General features: G+C 38.3%; 2 protein-coding genes across 11 annotated transcripts in view; both read right to left on the reverse strand.

Moving 5' to 3' along the window:
- The window catches only part of NFRKB (nuclear factor related to kappaB binding protein), a 36,874-nt gene extending 26,562 nt beyond the window's left edge, over positions 1–10,312 (reverse strand). For 4 of the 6 annotated variants that reach the window (XM_033097451.1, XM_033097454.1, XM_033097449.1 and 1 more), the window contains exons 1-3: positions 10,205–10,312; positions 8,426–8,581; positions 6,364–6,565 (exon numbers count right to left, since the gene is read on the reverse strand). In XM_033097451.1, coding sequence (XP_032953342.1) covers positions 6,364–6,565; positions 8,426–8,560 — 337 coding nt within the window. In that variant the 5' untranslated portion in view covers positions 8,561–8,581; positions 10,205–10,312. Of the gene's footprint in view, positions 1–6,363; positions 6,566–8,425; positions 8,598–10,204 lie in introns of all 6 variants that reach the window. The other 2 variants (XM_033097453.1, XM_033097450.1) reach the window with 2 other exon arrangements.
- Positions 10,313–11,370: 1,058 nt separating this feature from the next.
- PRDM10 (PR/SET domain 10) overlaps positions 11,371–23,341 on the reverse strand; it is a 91,353-nt gene continuing 79,382 nt past the window's right edge. For 4 of the 5 annotated variants that reach the window (XM_033098082.1, XM_033098083.1, XM_033098080.1 and 1 more), the window contains 4 exons: positions 22,623–22,763; positions 19,498–19,666; positions 16,468–16,571; positions 11,371–14,333 (listed from right to left, as the gene is read on the reverse strand). In XM_033098082.1, coding sequence (XP_032953973.1) covers positions 14,133–14,333; positions 16,468–16,571; positions 19,498–19,666; positions 22,623–22,763 — 615 coding nt within the window. In that variant the 3' untranslated portion in view covers positions 11,371–14,132. The remainder of the gene's footprint in view (positions 14,334–16,467; positions 16,572–19,497; positions 19,667–22,622; positions 22,764–23,341) is intronic. The other variant, XM_033098081.1, reaches the window with a different exon arrangement.

The following is a 23,341-nucleotide window of genomic DNA, read 5'->3' on the forward strand; positions in this document are numbered from 1 at the left end:
TTCCTGAACAGGCCATATACCCTACTTTCTCAAGGCCTCTGTACTTAAAGTTCCCTCTGCCTGCAATGCTTTCTACTAACACCCAATATTTTCACGGCTTGCTCTTCCTATCTTTGTTAAGTTTCCATTCAAATGTCAATGGAGAAGACTTCCCCAAATATCCTATGTATAATAAAACAGCTACTCCCCAGCAGTCTGGTCCCTTTCCCTTTCTTATTCTTTCTAGCGCTTAATACCAACAAATATTTGCTTATTTATCATCTGTTTTTCCCTATTAGAACATAAGATCATTACTGTATCTCCAGAACCTCAAAAGTATCTGGCACACATTAGCTAATTAATAAATAGTGGTTAAGTACATGGGAGTAGAGACTTGACATACATTTTTGAGGGAGAAAGATTAGACTTGCTGATACTTCGGATGCTGGGGCAGGGAGGGGAGGAATGGAGAGGTCAACTGAGCATGGTACCTAAATCACTGGACATGAGCAATTGGTACCATCACCTGAAATGAGGAGGTCTAAAAGAGGTCCATTTTGGATATATTAGATTTGAGAAGGAGGCTATGATGAGAAAGACTGAGAGGAAAAAAAGAAGCTAATCAGAAAGCTAAAATACGGGTCAAAGCACAAGGTGTTCCTTTTTTTCCCCAACTACTCTAATAGTATCCAAGGTAACTAACAACAGCAAACACTTAGTATAGTACTTCACATAACTGCCACTATATAAGGGCCTTGCGTATAGTAACTCATTTAATCTTCATAACAACCCTATTAAGAAGGTACTACTAAGTCCTCATTCTACAGATGAAGAAATTGAGAAGGTAAATTACTTGCCAAGGTCACACATCTAATAAAAGGGGAAATCAGGTCTGAACTCAGGTAGTCCAGCTCCAGAGGCCAAGCTCTTAATCACCATGTTATGCGGCCTATTATAGGGAAACAGGAAAGTTGACCTTTAAGAAATGAGCTAACACTTTCATGCAACTGATACTGTTTAATGTGTAGAAATTAAGCTAATATTCTACTTCTTTGCCTCTGTACTTCTTTGAAGTTATGTTCCTTCATTCTTTAGTTTCCTCAGACTTTTTGACAGCCATTAAACACTACACCTCTGTTAAAATAATACTTGGAATATACGGAGTTAAAATAATATTATTTAAATTATTATTAAATTAAAATACATTATTGAAATTATTTTAACTGCTTTCACTACTCTTAATGTGGCTACTGGAAAATTTAAAATTGAACTTGTGGTTCATGTGATATTTCTACTGGCCACCACTGGGCTACAGAGCAGTGAAAAAGGAGAGAGTAATATCAGATAAAGCTAGGTAAGTGGGCAGGGACCAAGTCACACAGAGCCTCATAGTCTATGAACTTTATTCTAAGTGAAGGCAATTGGCAAACATCCTGAAAAGTGAAGTTTTAAGAAGCTCACTCTGGTAGCCATGTGGAGGTGACTGCAGAAGCAGCCCTGGCAAGAGTCATCAGTGGAGAAACAGTGAGTGAAAGCAGCAAGTGTAGAGAACCTGAAAGACAGGAACAATGAGAGGAAGAGGGATTAGCGAAGAAAGGGGGAGAGGAGATGTCAAAGACACAGGAAGAAATTCAGGACAGGGAAGAATCACTGATGCAAAGTGGGGAAGTGCCAAGATGGAGGAAGTGGTCAAGGCATCAAATGATGCACAGGGATCAAGAAGAGAACGAAAAAGCATTTACTAGTTTGGAAATTACATGTTCACTCAAGAGACATGTAGGAGGAGGAAAATGCTTATTGGAACAACTGGTGAAATATAATGATATGGATTACATACTGGATAACAATATGTCAATGTTAAATTTCATATTTACACACAGAATTAAATACAGGAAATTTCGGTATTTTTTATATTTTTAAATTTGATCATTTGTGGTTATGTAACAGAATGTTCCTGTTCTTCAGAGGTTAATAACGAAAAATTTAGGGGTGCTATGTCTGCAACACTCTCAAATTGTTCGGCAAAAATAATGATGATAATAAGCACAGTAATGATAAGAGAATAAATGTTACAAAATGTTAATAGTTGGTGAACCTGGTGAAGACTATATAGGTGTCTGTTATAAATTTTTGTAACTTTTATGTGGGTGTGAAATTTAAAATTTAAAAAGTTGAAGGGGAAAGAAAAAGAGGTCACTGCTGGCATTAGCAAGAGCAGTCCTACAGGATAGTAAGGGAATAGCCACAAGGAGATGGGCAGAATAACTGAAAGAGACAGCTACAGACGCCCTTCCAGATGTTTGGAGATAAAGGAAAATGAGAGGACAACAAAGGGGACAGATGGCTAAGGACTTATTTTAGTATGAGACTCTTGAACACACCTATAGGCTGAAAAAGAGCAAGTGGAGTGAATATACAAGTAGAACGAATACATGGGACAGAAAGAATTGTTAACTGAGGAAACAAGGTCCCAGAAGAGGTAAAAGACAAAGGGATCAAGAGCAGAGGTTAACCTTAAGCAGAAGAAAAAGTCCTTCTTCCTCTGAGACAAGTAAAGTAGGTCAGAATGGAAATTAATTCAGTAAGTGGGATAAAGGCTAGATATGGGAAGCCGGAGTTTATGACAAATGATCCTTTCCTTTATGAAATAGGAGGCAAGGGAGTTTGATAAGCATTTGGAACGTAAGGAAATGGTGAATGTTTAAAACAGGATCAGGAAAGAACCAAAGGCAAAAGAATACCAAAAAGCAATGACAGTTCACATCTGAAACTAATATACGTTGACTGTAGATGAAAAAAACTTTTTAATTAAAAAAAAAGAGGCAATGATAGCTAAAACTGAAAACCCTAATAACTATAGTAATGCAATTGTCTTCAGCAACACTGGAACTGAAATACAACACTGGACAGAGTGACATATGCAGAAATTCCAGCCTTGACACTCTTTGTTGGCATCTTTACCAGACTATCATATTGTTTTGGGGGGAAACACGCCAGCAAAATAGACAGTGGTAACATTACATAAGGTCCCTGACGTAAGCCCTCTAAAACCAAGCAGGTTCTACCAGAAACAGTTTATTCCCACCTAAGGCCCCTAGCTTCAGTGAAATAAACCTTGTGGGATCCAACCACAGAGGGGAACTCCTCTTTAAACTAATATCCCACCAGAGGAGAGAATGCTAATCTTAAACCCTTAAAACAATGAGAGGTTTGAAATGATGAGCCTGTTCTCACCACACTTTTACAGCTGTCACGCTGTCCTGTTTAACAAAACTCAACAAGATACACTGTCCTTTCAGGGCCTCCTGCCAAAACAAAGTCACCCCAGGAAGGGGGAGGAGAAGAGGCTTGCTCTGCGCCTCTCTATAGGACCGAGAGAAAACTGTGACTTAAGAATGGCCCCAAACTATTTTGCAATCCCCAGTGTAATAACTGATTCAGGCAAGGATCACCAATGGGTGCTGAAACCACTGAGTGAAAAAAAGGCTTTTGGGAAATAAGATTATCACATAGTCCCAAAGTATCACCCCACAGATTGCTTCTTAATTAAGGAAAAAAGGTACCCTTACAATCAATAGGTCTGGCAGACACCAAAAACATGGCATTACCAACAATGAAAAAACTGACATCATTTGCTTTCTGAGGTGATGGTGGGAACGAAAAATAACATTTCCCATATAGTATTCTTGGCAAAAAAATGTTTAACTCAAATCTAATCATGAGAAAACAAAGACAACAATTCCCCAGAAAACAAAAACTTTTACAATTCAAGTGTCCCTAGGCTCTTCAAAAATGTCACTGTTTCTAAGACAAGGGTGGAATAAAGGCAGACAGCCCTAGATTCAGGAAATTAAGAGATTTGGAAGTTAAGTGTTTGGAAGTTGAGATCCAAACACAATGCATGAACCTTGAATTGGTCCTGGATTTAAAACGCCACTATACAGGACATTTGGGAACTGAGAAAATTTGTATATGGGATATTCTATGATATTATTTACTCAATGTAAAATTTCCTGGGTGTGATAATAAGACTGTGATTATGTGGGAGAATGTCCTTGTTAAGAGATACGTACATGCTGCACATGGATAGGAAGAATTAACACCATTAAAATGTCCACACGACCCAAAAGCAATCTATAGATTCAATGCAATCCCTATCAAAATACCAATGGCATTTTTCACAGAACTAGAACAAATAATCTTAAAATATATATGGAACCACAACAACTCCAAATAGCCACAGCAATCTTGAGGAAAAAAGAACAAAATTGGAGGTATCTCAGTACCCGATATCAAACTATATACTGTAAGGCTATATAGTAATCAAAACAGCATGGTACTGGCATAAAAGCAGACACATTGAACAATGGAACAGAAGAGAGAGCCCAGAAATACACCCACACTTACATGGTCATTTAGTCTACGACAAAGGAGGCAAGAATATATAGTGGGGTAAAGACAACAATTTATTCAATCAATGGTGTTGAGAAAACTGGACAAATACATGCAAAAAAATGAAACTGGACCGCCTTCTTACACCATATACTAAAATAAACTCAAAATGGATTAAAGACTTAAATATAAGACCCCAAACCATAAATCTCCTAGAAGAAAATATAAGCAGTAAACTCTCTGACACTGACTTTAGTGATATTTTTTCTGATCTATCTCCTTGGGCAAGGAAAACAAAAGAAAAAATAAATGGGAGCACATCAAACTAAAAAGATTTTGCACAGCAAAGGAAATCATCAACAAAACGAAAAGACGACATACTGAATGAGAGAAGATATTCGCCAATGATACATCTGATAAGGGGTTAATATCCAAAACTTATAAAAAACTCATACAACTCAACACCAAAAAAAGAAACAATCCAATTAACAAATAGGCAGAGGACCTGAATAGACATTTCTCCAAAGAGGAAATACACATGGCCAATAGACACATGAAAAGATGTTCAACGTCACTAATCATCAGAGAAATGCAAATTAAAACCACAATGAGATATCACCTCATTCCTGTCAGAATGGCTATCACCAGTAAATCAACAAATAAGTGTTGGCGAGCATGTGGAGAAAAGGGAAACCTTGTGCACTGTTGGTGGAATTGCAAACTGGTGTGGGCACTATAGAAAACAGTTTGGAAGTCCCTTAAAAAATTAAAAAAAAAAAAAGCGAAACTACCGTATGATGCTGCAATTCCACTTCTGGATATTTATCCAAAGAGATCCAAAACACTAATTCAAAAAAATATATCACCCCTATGTTCACTGCAGCACTATTTACAATAGCTAATATGGAAGCAACCTAAGTGCCCATCAACAGACAACTAGATAAAAAAGTATTGTGTGTGTGTGTATGTATGTGTGTGTGTGTGTATACACACACACACACACACACAATGGATATTATTACTCGGCCATTAAAAAAAGAATGAAATCTTAGTATGTGCGACAACATGGATGGACCTCAAGGGTATTATGCTCAGTGAAATAAGTCCAACAGACAAAGACAAGTACTATATGATCTCATTTATATGTGGAATCTAAAGAACAAAATAAGCCAACAAACAAAACAGAAACAGACTCATAGGTACAGAGAACTGATGGTGGCCAGAAGGGAGGGGGGTTGAGGAGCTGGGTGAAAAAGGTAAAAAGGGATTTAAAAAATACAAATTGGTGGTTACAAAATAGTCGAGGATATAAAGCACAGCATAGAGAATATGGTCAATAATGTTGCGACAACTATGTACAGTGTCAGGTGAGTACTAAACTAATTGGGGGGATCACTGCATAAATTATATAAATGTCTAACCACTATGCTGTCCACCTGAAACAAATATAAAATAATATTGAAAGTCAACTGTAACTGAAAAAAATATATATTAATTTAAAAAAAAAGATTTTGACCCCAAATATACCTGACAATTTGGAGCTAATGTGAAATTTCTCTCAACCAAAAAAATAGAGAGAGAGATACATTCTCAAGTGCTTGGCGGTAAAGTGTCATTTTTCTGCAGAAAAGTATGTGTGTATCACACACACAGATACATGATACAGCAATGATAAGCTGTTTTTAAAAATTTTGAAAGACTAGTCATAAAAGGTTCCTCTGGGACGCTAATAATGTTTTATTTCTTGATCTGGGTGGTGGTTATGCAGTTGAGTTCATATTACAATAAATCAATGAGCAATACACTTATAATTTATGTTTCTTATGTAAAGTAAAAAATTTCATTAAAAAAAAGAATGATCAAGACAGCAAAGTGTTGCACAAAACCACTCTCTACTGAGTCAGTATCTGTACGTAAAAATAAGTAAAATAAAACGAAGAAAGTAGTATTCACCTTCCACCCCTCTCAAATCAAGTATGCTGGGCTACACACCTCGGAAAAGCTTCTGGGCAATGTGCAGAGGGTTTCCAAAGCGAAAGTTCTCCCCACTGAACAGGGCCAGGATGAGCTGATTTTGCTGCTCAAGACTGTCTTCAGGAAAGTGAGGCAGAAACTGCTGGAGGTGTTCCCGTTGAGAGTCACTCAGTACTTCTTCCCATGTAGAGAGGCTGACCACATCAAAGAATATCTCCGGCTAGAAGAATTAGGAAGAGAAGGCAAGTAAACAAGACAAAAACAGATTTTTCAGTTTTTTGTGAGTGGTAAAATATGCATGCCATAATATTTACCATGTTATCCATTTTTAAGTGTATGGTCCAGTGGCACTAAGTACACTCACACTGTTGTGCAACCATCCCTACCATCCAAGTTTTTAAGTTTTTTTAAACAAACTAAAATTCCACTGATCTTCACTCAATTCTCAAAACATAGAAATTAGTAAAGACTACATATAAACCAGTCTTATATACAACAGTAAATATAATCCAGAGGCAAATAATCTCAGTAGCGAGAATTCCATTTGGAAATCATTTCTGCCAACACGGGATGATAGTAGACATCCGATTTCAGCTCAAAATGAGCGGCAGGAAAAAGTTAACATGGGAAGACAGAACTTGAGGAGTTGAGGTCACCTGCTAAGTGAGAGAAGTAGGAAGATGGAGTTCATTTTCAACTCAACAATTACATACTGGATATCTTCTATGTGCTAAGTATTAAAACAGACTAGTACTGTACATACACACACACACACACACACACACACACACACACACACACTGTCTGGAGGGGGTAACAATTAAATAAGCAATTACACTTATAAGAAGTTCACCTATAAGTACATAGGAGAAGCACACACCCCAGACAAGATTTCAGAGAATGCTGACCAGAGGAAGTGGCATTTAAGACAGCAAGGGATAAGCAAAGGAAAAAAGATGTTGAGGCAAGCAAGTTAAAAATCCACAAAGAGTTCAAGCAATGTGTGGCTGGCACAAGGACAGGGAGGGAGAGGGAAAGCAGCAGAGAGTACAGAGAGGGGCAAGGGACCTGTAAACATGTTAAGTACTTGTGACTTTATCCTAAGGACAATGGAGGGTCACCCCAAAGGGTTGAAGCAGGAGATAACTCAGAAATCCAACCATCTACGAGGGGTGTCTGCATGTGTGTAGCAAAGCACCTCAGGCTCACTGTCCAACATCTTCTCCTGCAAACCTATCACCACTTTATTCCCAGAATCTCAGAGTCTGGCATAAAGTAGGTACTTAATAAAACAAGTGTTTGCTGACTAAATGAATGACATAAGATCTATCTGAAAGAGTGTGCTAAGAAAGCATGGACAAGAAGGATATATACCAACAAGAAGGAATGAGATAAGGGCAAATGGTGGCTTTAATTTTATCTACAATGTTTGAAAAATCAGAACCAAATATGACTAAATGAAATTATCTCCTAAACCTGGGTGATGCACAGATGAATGTTTTCTTTATGATACTCTACACCAGTCTATATGTTTGAAATATGGCCAAATAAGCAAGACAAATAAACAGATGTTTTAGCATACCTAGTGCCTTACACATAACAAATGGTAGCCACTATAATAATGATGATGATTACACAGCCTGACAGTGAAAGTGATCAAAAGGATACCAGGGCATGTACTATTAATTGACCAGAGAGTTACCTCATGGACACAGATATTATGTTTGGGTTTTATATTCACAACATGGATAACCATTTTAATGTCAACACATACATAATTCTGCTCTTAAAATATAAAAGTTGTTAATTGCTGAAAATTATCTTGTTAAAAAGTAGGGCTTATATTATCAAGTTATGTTGACATGTTATTAAATATACAGAATGTAGCTTATAATTTCTTCCGTAATCAGAATATTAGACTCTACATTTTTTTAAAAAAAGGAGAGATCATACTGGCTGCAATGTAGAAAATGAAACAGAGGGAACACAAAAGACTAAAAACTTGTAGAGTATGAGTAAGGTTTAGAATAGCAGCTATGAGGAAGCTGATAGAGAGGACAAGATGGTGGCGATAACTTACATCTTCTAGAAGGTCCTCAGGCAGACTAACCCTGGTACCCCCCAGGAGGCAGTCCTCCATAATACGTGTGCCATGGCCATCTCCACATGGACCCAGTTCCAGGGGATCTGTCAGCATATGGTCCAAGGAATCCATTGTTTATGTTCCACAGGTAATCTAGACAAATATATACCTTGAGATAGAAAGGCAGAAATCCCAGGGATCTGGTTCACATGCTCTTTCAGGAAATATTCGATCTCAAATCTATTCTTTTCTTTTAATTTTTATTGGGGAATTTTGGGGAACAGTGTGTTTCTCCATGGCCCATCAACTCCAAGTCATTGTCCTTCAATTTAGTTGGGAAGGGGACAGCTCAGCTCCAAGTCCAATTGCCATTTTCAATCTTTAGTTGCAGGGTCTTATTTTAATATAATATAATACTGGGTCTTATATAAATATCCGGTCTTACATTAATTTTTGCTCCAAAGATACATTAGAGCTGATGGTCGGGCTAGGTCTTATTTTCGGGGGAACACGGTAATTTCTTTAACAATTAACTTTTTTAGCAATTAATTCTTTGTTGTTCTTTCACAAAAGAAAATTCATTGAAAATCCACATTGAGTAGTAAAGCTCAGACACTAAGTTATTTCACGTATCTCATTTAATTCTTACAATTGTGCAAAAATAGGGCTATCATATCTATTCTCAGATATTAAAACAAGGATCAAAGTCGGTAAGTAACTGGCCGATCCCCGGAGACAGGACCAAAACTCAGGTCTGCCTGACTGCCAACCCATGTTCATAACACTATACACAATACCTCCTATATAAATTCTCAACTTAAATCACGAAAAGGGAGCATTTTAGTACCATTTATTAGTCCAAATAAACTCTGGAGGTTCCAAGCACCTGACCATGACAGCCAGTAAAGTAGTGGTCAATCCACTTTTAGTTGGTCCATCTGATATTTATAACCATATAAATGTAGTGTTATTTTTCTCCCTCATGTAATACCTGAACACTGCTGGCCACCTTTATAAAAATACATATTAAAACATTTTCTGGTAGTATCTCATAAGGCTGACGGCTAGAATCAGGTATACAGCTGGGCCACAGGATGGAAGCAACCTGATGCTTAGAATAAAGGCCTCTAAATAGAAATGACAGAACAGGATAATAGCTGCAAAGCTAGTGTTCTACCTGACTCTTAGGAGGACCACCTCTATTTCACAACTTGCTCACTAGTTTCTTCAATTCGGTGGATGCGTAGCTACGTTTATTCGAGTGACAACCTTTGCCCTGCTACTATTCTGAATAGGATCTCCAAATACTACAAAAAGCAGGCAGCTGCCAGAAGGCTGGAACCCCAGAAGCCAAGGATTTCGGTCTTGTGGCATCTGGACCTCTTTACTAGACCAGGAAGGCCTCTCCCAATGGCCTTTCCTCTGCACCTGGGCTAACCTTCCCTCTAAAAACCTCCCCCCAAAAGAAGCTGAAACCCTAAAGTCCTTCCGGAACAATCGCCAGCTCCAAATCCGTAGCCCCTGCAGCAAACCCTACCCTAGTCAAACCCGCCCTAACCCAAGTCCCGGGTCCCGCCCCTCCAAACTGCACCTCAGAGCCCACGGCCCCTCCCCCACACGGTACCTAACCCTAACCCCCACCCACTTGAGTCTCCCAGCAAGCCCGCTCCTCTGCCCCATGCCCACAGGAGCAGCGACCCTCGGAGATCCAGCCGCTCCCCGCATCCGCTCCCCGGAAACAACTTAACCCTTCGGCCACCCAGGGCCCGCCCTGACCTCAGCAGAAGGCGCGGGACTCCAAGGCTGCTGCGCTTCCCGACACACGGTATACCGGACGCGCTCGCTCCCGCAAGGCGTCTGGGTGCGTGCACGCTCCGGGCTTGGGCGGCGGAAGGGGCGGGGTTGAGACGGGCGGGGCCTGGAGGGTGCCAGGGCGGGGCTTCGCAAGGCGGGGCCGGAGCAGCGCGGCGCAGGGCGGGGCCATGAGGGTACCCGAGTCCGAGTGGCACTAGGTGACATGGGGTGGGGCATAGGGTGGCGCGAGCTTGCGCGGGGGTCTGGGGACGCAGTTAGTAGTCGGATTGATGATTTTACCTGGTTTAGAAGCTTCCGGGGGGCAGAGACGTTGTCGGTAGATGTTACCTGCCCGCGAATTGAGGCGCTAGAACCCATGTGACTGAATGCAATTTTATTTGTTAACGTTTGCCGAGAGCATACCTTGCTCCAGGCACTATTCTAAAGCACTTTCTATTCACTGTCTTTGTACTACAGTTGTACATACTGTTTTTGTACTATGCACTATTAGTTCCCATTTTACAGTTGAGGAAACATTGGTTTCTCGAGTTTCATTTAGGAGAAAGCGGACCCAAGCTTATGCCCTCCGGTATGTCCCTATTTATCCCTTCTGTCGCTGGACTAGATGTCTGAAGAAAGTACACACATCAAAGAAATACATTTTAAACTGAATAACGTTCCTCTTTTTAAGAATCTAGGTCCCTTTCTTCTTATTCACTGGTTATTTAGTATGGCCTCAGACTCCACAGCTACTCCCAGCAGTAGTGCAGAGATCATCCTCAGTTCTCTTAATTGGATGGAACTATGTCAAAGAAACTGGAGGGCCCCAAAAATGTTCCTTCCTATTTGGAAAACAGTGCTTTCTAAATAAAGGCCCATATCTGCTCCCCCGCTGGCTGCATACTTGCCCTTAGTTCCTCTTAGAGCACTGGGAGGTTCTCGAATTATTATAAAAACCACTGAGTGAAAGAGCAGGGGAATGAACATCATTCCACAGTTGTCATCCATAAATTCCCTTACCTGGAGTCTCTGACCAGAACAGAGTGAATCAGAGTCAAAACACTGTAAATTGTAATAGCGAAAAGAAAAAAGTTAATTTCAGTGGATCTTGTAGTAGCTTCACACATACTAACAAGGAAGACGTTTATTAAAAAAAATATTTATTAATTTTTACACCTGCTGAGTAGCACAAGACTATTAACACTATAACTCACTGAATGTACAATAAATGTTCACATTTAAATAACAGGACAGGGTCAACATTTTCAACCCATGGGTCAGCTTTAGCGTCTCATGAAGTGCTTTTTAGCCCTAGATATCATAAGAGTTTTTGAAAGGATAATTTGAAATCAGAAAACAATTCAAGAAGATCAAAATAACAGGTTTTCCCAGAGTAATAGGAATTTTACATGATGAAATGTCTATTATGTGGGCACAAATCAAACAATAAAAATGTAAAATCTATATGTAACTCCAAAATTTTCACACTGCACTGATTGAAGTCTACAGTGTCAATGTATCTTAAGAAAGGAAACAATATAAATGTTGGCTACAAACATTTTTTTTCCAAATTGGGTCTTCAGAGGGCTTGTAATCTGCCATCTCTTCAAATCCAAGTCCTTTTGAAAATCTATTACCTTGGATGAATGTACAAAATACCTGATCTCAAAGCAGTGTTGTTTGGCTTGACTGCCGCCTGCATTTTTGGTTGATAATATACAAATTAGTTTTAGAGTCTTTACTTATTCCACATAAGGACCAAAACAAAGAAGAAAGAAAGGAAAAACAAACATAGATGGGAAAGAGACAAAGAGGTCCTTCCACATTTTCTTCGGTGTATTTTAAAACTTGAAATAACTGGCATAAAATGAACATTCCATTCAGTGATAGGTTTTTATTTTAAGCAACAAGTTATTCCTGAGGGGAAGGGAGATACCTTGCTGGTTCAAATTAAAAAGGATACAACAGAATCAAATTCAAGGTATAGAAACAAACTGGACCTTTGGGAAAGTCTAGTATTCTTCACCTAGCAAGTCTTTCTACACTGGACCCTAGGATATTTACAATCATTACATTGTGGGATTTTGGGACCCAGAGTCTCTATTTTGTAATATAGGGTCAATATTTTCTATTAAAAATATTGACATTATCTCTTTGTTACCAAAGATAAAGAGTCCATTTCCAGTTTTACACCTTTACCAAGTAAATTTCTCAAGTTCTCTTAGTGCCCAAATTTTCAGGGATAACTAAATTAATGAGGTCTCAAAAAATAAAGTGCAAAATCTACATATTAATAAAGTTATTTCAATAGAATTGTTTACTTTTTAGGAAAGTATTTTTACCATAAAGAAGCTACTATACTTCTAATTTATATAACCAGTTTCAACCCAGAAATGTAAATAAAATAAATTAGTTAACTTCATTTGAAATTGAAGTTAGGTCTTTTTGTTCTGGAGTGATAAATTCTGCCATGCAATAATTATTCTAAAAATGTGTTAGTATGCCACAAAAAGTTGTTAAAATACATATTGATCTCTGCAATGTTTTATGTGTACAATTGGAATGTACAGTAAAAAGGAGGGAAATGTTTTCCCTCATTGAATTCACTGCTAACAAAGAGGAACACATTTTAGCAAAACTATCATTGAGGTTGATTTTTTCCCTCTCCCTACTAACAGTGTAATAGTCATAAAAATTGGGTTTCTTCCAGATTCCTTATAATTACCCTAACATATTATAAATGGTCTCTACGTTCTTATTTTTCCCCTATGTGTGAAGTTGGTCATACCAAAAGGTCCAGATGAGCTTTAATCTGTTTAAGTTAAAAGTGGTAAGAAATAAAGAGGGCCACCTTTCAATCCAACCTTAAAGAATGTTCATTTTAAGACAGCATTAGAAATTCTATAATACACTGAATGCTAAGAGCAAGTGTTGAATGTACACCTGGTAAGAGCAAGGAATTCATCCTTTACCAGTGAATGGTAAATGGATCCTGCGAGGCAGGACAAGTTTTCAGTGCTTTTTACTTTATATATACATATAATTGTCTTAGTAATTTTACTTAGTACCGATATCTCCAATATCTACCTCTTATTACACAACCACACCAGAGAATGGGAGGCAAAGCTTTAATGTAGGAGTTTAAATTGTGCTGACATCAAGAAACCTGTTATCTTACAGGGAATCCACTGCTGTGGAATAATAAAGTAAGATCTATCAAAACATGGCATCTGGCCAAGTCCACTGAGGGCCTGCATCTGTGGAAAATACTACCAGTAGCCTAACAATGGTCTTCCAAAAAAAGGGCAAGGTTTTTTGTTTTGTTTTTTAAATCAGCAATAAGAAAAATTTAGATGATAAATTTTCCTTCAGACCATCACTATCAATCCTTTGTTTCATCATGGTTATTTTCATAATCAATAGGCTCCCCTTGTTAAATTACAGCAAACTCACAAGATGAAGCAGTTCTAACACACGGCCATAAAATGCCCCTTCTCCTTTGGTGCCACACCTTGGAATGAAGTCCAGTGGCCGTGAACTTGGCACATCTTTTCTCCACCTTTGGTACAAACACAATACATCACTTAATATTTCCACAAAGGAAAAGTAAGGCTTATCAATGTGTTAAAAAACCAATTCAAGAGCAAGGAAAAGTTTCTCCATCTTGAAATCTACTTTCTCCTTAAAGATCTCCATTCTGTGGCAGAAACTCCTATGTTCCAGAGTAAATTTAGTAAAGATGACCTTGATAAAACAAGCCCCAGTGTATGTATGAGTGTCAAAGCTGTGGCCTTCAAACTCTTGAGTGAAAGATAAATCTTAAAAAAGAGTTCTCAGTGTCAGAAGCTTTCCGATTTATGAATGAGAAAAGACATTATGTGACTGCTTGATTCTAGCTCAACGATGGCAGTTAAGATTTAGTGATATGCACTTCACTGCTTCCATTCCCATTGGTGGTGGTTGTAATGATGTACTGTGTAGGCTGCTGTTGGCTGGTGGTCTGGGGGTCCAAGTCACTGTGCGCAGTTGACTGAACCTGGACTCCCGCAGAGAGGGTAGAAGCTTGCTTGTCCTCCAATTCTGGTTGACTTTCTGATAACACATAATGACCCTAGAGCAGAAAGAAAAGGATATTTAGAAATCTGAGGCCTAATGGGGGGCAGGGAAACGGGACAGAAGGAGGGATTTGCAAAGAGATGTTACAAAGGGAAACCAAAATAGGCTCCTATGGGAGATGTTTTAGCTAAGTGTTTTAGAGAGGCTGGATCAGCCACAGTGATTGACTACAAAGGTAATTTAAGGGAGCACATTAGTTGTTCTACTTAAAGATATAGTGAAGAACTTCAGGTACAGAAATTTGCATCATGATGGTAACCTGCATGGCAAATGAAACATGTGCTACTGTACTGCTCCTAAGAATTTAGAAATTCGTAAAATAAGATTGCTATCTTTCAATTCAATTTTAATATTAATATAAAATGGATCAATGAAGAGATATTTTTAAGTCTCATTAAAGAGACAGAATGGCCCCCAAGACAGGTAGTCAAAATCAATCATTCCCAAACTGCATAATTCCTAAGACCAGCAAAATTAAAAGTAATAATAAATGGTCCCAAGTTTTATTTTGCCAAGCAAAATCATTTTTTAAATGCTACTGTCAAATGAGATACATTTTAACACTCAAAAGCACAGGAAGAACACATTCTTAGAATAAAGTCTCTTACATTGAATAAATTTAGCTTTATGAAAAGATATATACATTGTCTTTATTTTCCCTCATTTTCCCTCTGATCATGAAAATTTCTTCATCGACCTGCAGCAAACTACATCTTTACGCTAACATTTTAAAGAAAGAATGTGTTGGGCAGAAGGGGGATCGGTCAGTTATACAGGCTGCGAAAACTCAGGCATTGGCCTTTTCAAGCACTGTCTAGAAAAAAGCTATAGCCAAATACCCATTTGATTTACCTAGGGCCATATATTATGAGTCCACATTCATCAAGCAACTCTCTGATTATGATTTGGTTTCCCATATGGGTCTTTCTTTAGCAGGAGGGAGATGGTTCTCAACCTAGGGTCCATGGAGCCCCTAGGAGGTCCATAGGTGAGCTTCCAAGAATCTATGCACCCCTGAAAATGTACATTAAATTTGTGTGTATGTCTATTATGGCAGGGGGAGGGGAACATCCTTGATTATAAACAGGTTACCAAATAAGTTCCTGGCCAAAAAAAGGTAGTCAGTGGGTCCCACAGGGAGCAAAAATTTCACTGATCATGTCAATAGGACTATCCCATTTTACATTAGTTACTGTTTTCATCGACAACAGTGTTACTCTGGATTTATACGTATCTCCTAAGTCTAGTTAATGTGAGTTTGTGTGCTGAAAAATGGGTGAGCTCTCAGTATGCTTTAAATAAAAAAAAATCAGGTTTTTAAGGGCACTAGACTACCCTGCTACTCTTTGCGTCCTCTTGGGAAATAGTCTTCTCCTGGGGACATCCCAATATTCCTTTTCACTTAAGAGCAGTTTTCTTAATTTAAACTTACATACTCTATCTTCTAAGAATTTAGAGGCGGGCTAGAATAAACCAGTGAAGATAAAAACAGAGGTAGCAGATACAATCAACATTGAACTGCCTAACCTAAACATAACAAGATAATTTATGGTAATGTTTTTCACCTTGGGATAGGTGAATTGTTTAAAATAGTTTAAGAGCTCCATAATAGATTCATTATATTATTCTCCCCTAACATAACAAGATAATTTATGGTAATGTTTTTCACCTTGGGATGGGCAAATTGTTTAAAATAGTTTAAAAGAGCTCCATAATAGATTCATTATATTATTCTCCCCTAACCCAATTGATAACCAATAGTAATAAAGATTCATATACATCCCATATAAAAGGTGATCAATTATTAATCTATATGTATATGGATCTAGGAGGTTCATTATAGTTATTAATGGGATAGCCCAGCCTCCTGTGCAAGGCATTGGGAATAAAGAGATAAAGACCAAAACTCAGCTTTCAAGGAATTCATCATCTTCTGGGAAAAGAAAGACAGTAAACCAATAATTAAAATAAACTGTGATAAGGGTCATAATATAACACCACAAGGTGTTATGGAACACAGAGAAGGTACTTCTAACTCAGATATTGAAAGTTGGGGCATACAAGACAGGGGAAGGGGAGATGGGAGCAGTAGGATGGATAAGAAAACCCTCACAAGCAACACAGCTTACCGGAGTAACTGCCTTCACTTGGCCAGTGGTGACAGGAGTTGCCACACCACTATCTGTAATCACAAACTGACCAGGGGGAAGTGTCATCATTTGAATCTCAGATGCTGAAAAACAGGAAATATCCATAGTTCATTGGTCTCAGATTTTAATAGAAGTGGTAGAAACAAACACCTAACCAGTGACCATGTTTCCCACTGAGACACAGTCATGGATTTGCTTGCTGTGAGAGTCTTACTATGATGTGATTTCTTGATATAGTAAAAGCATCTCTGGTAAGAATTGATCACATGAGATTAGTAGAGTTACCAAATATCAAAAATAATCAATGTATCTCTCTCAAATATGGCTTCTGAACATGCACAAAAGACAAATATTCAACAATTTTTAAAACCTTGAAATAAGTTACAAAAACTTACCTGTTAGCTTAATATTTTTATCTTTTATATTCACATTTGAATTAATGGCAGAGTGTATCCACTATTGCCTAGTAATCACAAATTAATCCAGCTTGAATTTTATCTTGCCACCAGTGTTATTAAGGCAAATCAAAAACAAAGTTCACCCTAGAACACAGTTGACAGTCTCTAGACAATATTTTCTATAAAAAGAGACCAGAGCTTCTTGGGAAAATGGCTGATTCCAGATTTGGGACAGAAAATGTATAAGATGAGCCTAGAACATGATGTCACATCAGCATGCAAGATGCTATTATAAAAGACCACAAAGTCGTGTAGAAAAGATATAGGAGCCAATCTGAAGACACTCCCATTAGACAAAGATGGGATAACCTGAGCATCAATAAGGATGAACAACTACAATGGTCTGAAACACTCAAATGTGTTGAAATTCATGAGTATATAACGTAACTAAGATACACACACATAAGCCTCATTGGTCACCTTGGGTAATATCAGAAAACAACTCATGATTTTGGAAAACTGGTTAAAAAAAGGAGATGGGCTGGCTACTTAAAGCATTTATCCTGTCCGTTCCTGTACAAACTGGACCTCAGAGTAAGATGGTTATTGAGGTAAAATGTTTTCCTTTATAGACGTTTTCTAGCTAATTACTGAAAAAAGACTGATAGTGTCAGAATCTGACAACTTTGCAATCCCTAATGAAATAGTGGAACAAAGGAAAATAAGACAACCAAATATTATATGCCTCCTGATAGAAGTACACACACCACCAGCTGTGAAATTTCTGGGGAAAAAGTGAACCTGATTCTGATCAAGTCTCTAGATCTAATTGCCAACCTACAGGAAATAAAAGGGACAGAAGAAAGCGTCTTAAATGATAATATAGGGATGCCAACTGTTAAATCCACAATGTGGGAAACTCTATTGCACAAATTACCCAGTTTCTTCAACACATAAATTGCAACTTAAAAGAGAGAGAACAAATATATTAAAAGGAACTCAAAGACATAACCCATTGCATTGTTTGGCCTTATTCGGAAACCAATTTGAACAAATCAACTATTAAAAAAATGTATGAGACAATCACAGAAATATGCGCACTTACTAGGTATTTGTTGATATTAAAGAATTACTATTATTTATTTTTAGGTGTGATAATGGTACTGGAGTTATGTTTTTAAAAAATACACATATTCCTTTGGTTTTAAAGATACATATTAAAACGCTTATGGATGAAATGATAAGGATTACTACATAGTTGGAGAAGCAGGAGAGAATGACAGGGGGCAGGTACAGAACAGACAAGACTGACCATGGGTTAATAACTGTTGAAGCTGGATAATGGGTATAGGGCATTCATTATATTATTCTATTTTTTGAGTAAATTTTTTCCATAATAAAAAATTTCAGTTATAGAAGAGTTTCTTCAGGTTGGAATGCTAATTATACTATTATCAGCATGACTATCTGCATTATTCCATATTTCTTTCACAGGAATTAAACTATAAATGTCAGTCTGTTTACTAGGATTCTACCGGTATTTACTATGAATATAAATTAGACTCAGCTCTCACTGTGCCCACTAATATTTAAGAGACTAGATTGTAAAAATAATTAAATGGTAGAGTTGGACCCTGACTCCATACCAAATCTACATAACATAGCCAGAGATCAATCACAACAGAGACGGACTCAAAAAAGGAAATCAATACTAGAGAAAGAGCAACACTGGCCTTCTACCTACCGTCTCAGCCCCTGTTCCTCCTAGTTCCTACTGTTGAGGTCTTTACCAGCTCTATTCCTGTTCCTTCCACATCTTCAGTCATAAAGGTCTCATACTTTCCAGTTCATACCCAAGGCTGTTGTGCCCATCAAGATTGTTACCTATTCTGACCTTTCGCAGCCAGCCTTTTACTGCTTCTTTAACACTACTCTCAGGGTTTTGAAAGCTACTACTCATATATCTCTCTTTTCTAGCTAGTGATCTCTTTGAGCAGCCCAGTTGGGGTGTTAAGAATATAAGCTCTGGAGCCAGACTGCTTGGGTTACAAGCTATGTTCCTAGACAAGCTACTCTGTGTCTAAATTACTTTATCTGCAAAATACAAATAACAACTGTACTTATAGGTTGTTATGAAAACTGAATGTGATACATACATGGTTTAGAATCATTCCTGGTACATAGTAAGAGCTTCATGAAAGCTAGCTAACATTATTATTGCATGGTTATTGATGTAAAAGTTTATATTAATCTTTTGTATACTCAGGGTCTAGCACAGTGATTGATATACAGGCATTCAGTGAATATTGGTGGAAGAGATAAAGCAAAGTCATCAACATATCCTACACCCATCTATTACACTATTTAAACCACCTGCCTACACTTCCTCCAGTAATATTCCTAATGTTTCTGAAATGGGTGGCTCTCATATCAGAACGGTGTCTTGAATTCTGTCCTGAAACTTATTCAAGTACATGCACTACAGCGTGAAGAAAATGGCCAATGATAGTTTAATCCAGAAAATCTATTACAAAGCTGATGACATTATGACCCATAGCTGCAGGTCCTCCCATCCATGACTTACCGCATTATTCCCTTGTTTTGTACTTACAATAGCCACGGAAGGAATTCCAAGCATTGGGTAGGTATGTGTGCTGCACAGAGGAACTCTGCTGTTGCTGGAGAGCCTGGCCTTGTGTGGAAGAACTGCCTGGTATATGGGTGGGGCTGAGCCCCTGCTGAGACTGCTGGGATGAGGGGCTCAATGGCTGTCCCGCGACCTAGAGAGAAAGAAAAAGCAAGAGTAAAAAAGTATGAATTTCCAATACAGTTAAGACTCACAAATAACTAAAGAAAATAAATCAGGCTAATATGAATTATAATAACTCATTTAGCAGTGAAAATATCACTGCTAAAGTAATATTTTAAATATGAATAGCATTAATGAAAAATAATCATAACTATGAAATCCTAATTAGTTTTCAAAAGATTATCTCCAAGAATATCCAAAAACTCAATTTCAGTAGGCTTGTTAGAAAGATAAAAGAAGTTAAAAGAATTGAGATGCTAAATAACTTGTCTATGTCACAAAGCTAATTAATTTGCAACAGAAATTGAAGTCCATTGAAATGCACTGGGTAGTCCCACAGAGTTAAAGGAGATAAACATGGGGATACATGCAGACATCTGGTGGAGAGGCTACTCCTGTCTACAGGATAAAGCCCAAGCTCCACAGTAGGCTGTTAAACCCTTCCATACTCCCGCTCCAAACTACCTTTCCAACTTTTTCTGCCAAATATCATTTCCTGTTACTAGCTGAAACAGTTTTCTATAAACACGCCACAATTTCCTGTCTGTGATTTGACTCACAGTGAGAGCATATTCAGATCATAATGCCTTCCCCAATGACCCTGACAAAATCATACCCCACCCTCAAGACCTAATTCAAATACAAGTTCTACAAAAATGTCTTGATTCTCTGCTAAACATAATCTTTCACTCTTCTGAATTCCCATAACATATCTATAGATCCATATTGCTCTTAGACCCTAGTGAGAGGGACCCTTGCAGGGATCTTGGTTGACCCTTCTCCAGCTGTGCCCCTCTTCATACGAGGCCAAATGAACATGCCCACCTAGGATGTGTGTCACCTTCTAGGTGACAGTTTGGGGATTAGAGCCTCCCATTCCCTGTGGAAATGGCCCTGTACCCACTTCAATGGCCGATGTAACTCTCTTCCCTGGGTCTGTCTTCCTGCAGGGGTCCTGTCTTCCAGATGTGGGCTCCTCTAATGGTATTCGGGCATGTGGGAACAAGGGGGTGGCCATGAAATCGCCATTTGCAGGAGTGTGGACAAAGGGCCCTGTGAGGTACAGGATAGAGCCTTGGTGGGAAGAAAGGGGGAGCAGTCTTGGGGAAAGTCAACAGGAACTCTGAGGAGAGCTATGCCACCTTCAACAAGGAACTCTGAGGAGAGCTTCCCGGCCCTCCAGCCTCAGGTTCCTTTGAGAAACTTAAAAGTGTGATGTGGTACATTTATATAATGGAGATTACTCGGCCATAAACAAGAAAGAAATCTTACTATTTGCAACAACATGAATGGACCTTGAGAATATTATGCTAAGTGAAATGTCAGACTGAGAAAGACAAATACCATATGATTTCACTTAAATGTGGAATCTAAAGAACAGAATAAACAAACAAACAAAACAGAAATAGACTCAGAGATATAAAAAAACTGTTGGTTGCTAGATGGCGGGGAGGGAATGGGGGAGAAGGTGAAGGGATTACAAAGTGCAAATTAGTAGATACAATATAGTCATGAGGATATGAAATATAGTATGGGGAACATAATCAACAATGCTGTAAAGATTATGTAGGTGCCAGATGGGCACTGGACTTATCAAGGGGATCACTCCATAGACAGTGTAGATGCCTGACCACTTGCGCTGTACAACTGAAGCTGAAGTAGAACAATATTGTATGTCAATTATAAGTGTATGTATATGTATATATGGTCACAGGAGGTGGAGTATAGGAAGGAAGATAGTCAACGGTATTGTAACAGCCATATACGATGTCAGAGGGGTAGTAGCTTGGGGAGGGGTGTAAATGTCTAATTATTACACTGCTTTGTACATCTGAAACATAAAAATAAAAATAAAAGTATGATGCTAGTAGGGGCAGGAAACTTGGGGCCCCTTGTGGATAGAGGCTGCCTGTCTTGGACTGGGAGAAATAATAAGAAACCTCACAGCCACTGAACCTCACACTAGAAGGAGGGGAGGGCAGTCAGGTGGCAAGCAACATGGCCTCCCCACCTACAGCCCACAATAAACAGGAAAGGAGAGAATGTGCATGTGTATCCTATGGATTTTCACAGCCATTGGAAGGGCACAGAGCCTTTAAAAGAGAAAGAAAGACTTCTTCCCAGCTTCTTCCTGCTACAGCCTGGCAGCTGCTAGTGCCATCCATGGTGTTTGGCAAAAAATACAATTAATTCTGAATTAGCACTATCCATGTTATTTAGTATCAATTGTTACTTTACATATATTTTTCAATTTTGTCATTATAAAAGTATATGTATCAAATAGAAAAAACAAATTTTATTTAATGGCTTGTTAGCTTGATTCAAAATTTTTAAGTACTCAAACATATGGCATGCAGGCCTTCATTTATACTCTTATCCTGGGACCTGGGCTTATCAGGAGTGAATCTACATGCCTCCTTTATGGTACAGATACCTTCACTACCCATCCGATTCACCTGTATACATGTATTATCTCCCTATTACACTCTAAGCACCTTGAGGACAAGATCTATTAAAGTTTCATGCAAAGGATAAAGATTTAATAAATATGTTTGGAATGGATGTAGCTATGCTATCTCAATAACAGACTTGATCTACAAACACAATGATACACTCCTCAAAGTCACTGTTCCAAAATTATAGAAACAACTTAGCAATTGCATGCTATCACCCAGCCATTTAGAATAGGAAGCAAAGACCATTGTCGCTAGGATATCATATCACAGGGCTCCATTTGGACAGAAGAAGCTGATCACTTAACATGTGTCCATAATACCAAAATAAAAATGAAGGTCCAAAATAACAATAGCGTTTCAATTGTCAAGGAGACTAGATTCTGAAGATAATGTCCCTTCACTCTGATTAACTCTTCAAGGTCCCCGAGGCCACATTAAGCTCTGTGAACAGTCTATGGAGGAGCCGTGCACCTGGGAGGACGATGGCGCTGAGGCAGTGGGCTCAGTGACTTGGATATGCTGCACCTGGATGGCATGCTGGGTGTAGGTCTGGGGGTCGTGGAGCTGGCCCACATCCACAGTGGACTGCTGAGACTGGTGAGGGGAGGTGGCCTGGAGGGAGAAGGAAAACAAATGATACTGACTGAGGTTAAGGAAATCCTCCCAGAGAAAAAGTTCAGCTAAAATAGAATCCCAACAGAAATATAAGAATTGATAGAATAGACCTTCAGATCCAGTGCTTTACTCCCAGAGGTGCCACACCTAAGCCAAGATGGCAAACATTAAAGAAAGTCATAGTTTTAAAAATTATGCTTATAAAAAAACATAAGCCACTAGTACTATTAAATTCTGGAAAAGACGAAGATAGAAGAAATATAGCTCCTAATAATCAGCTGAATGAGAAGCTCTCAGGAATCTAAAATTTTTTTCTCTTAAATTTCAATTAAATTTAATGACTTATTCTTTATCAGTTAAAAGAGATCAAAGAAGAAATTTCACTTTTATCTTGTCACAATTAAACCACTGGACCATAAAAGGTTCCTAACCTTTTATGTAGCATAGACATCTTTGAAAATCTGGCTAAAATACAGACTCTTTTTCCAGAACAATGTACATATACATCGTATTTTACAGGTAACTCCAGAGATTGACAAATTCTTCCAAAACCTAAAATTAAAACCATCCCATAA

This window comes from Rhinolophus ferrumequinum, chromosome 25, assembly GCF_004115265.2.
Source record: "Rhinolophus ferrumequinum isolate MPI-CBG mRhiFer1 chromosome 25, mRhiFer1_v1.p, whole genome shotgun sequence".
Classification (NCBI taxonomy): Eukaryota; Metazoa; Chordata; class Mammalia; order Chiroptera; family Rhinolophidae; genus Rhinolophus; species Rhinolophus ferrumequinum.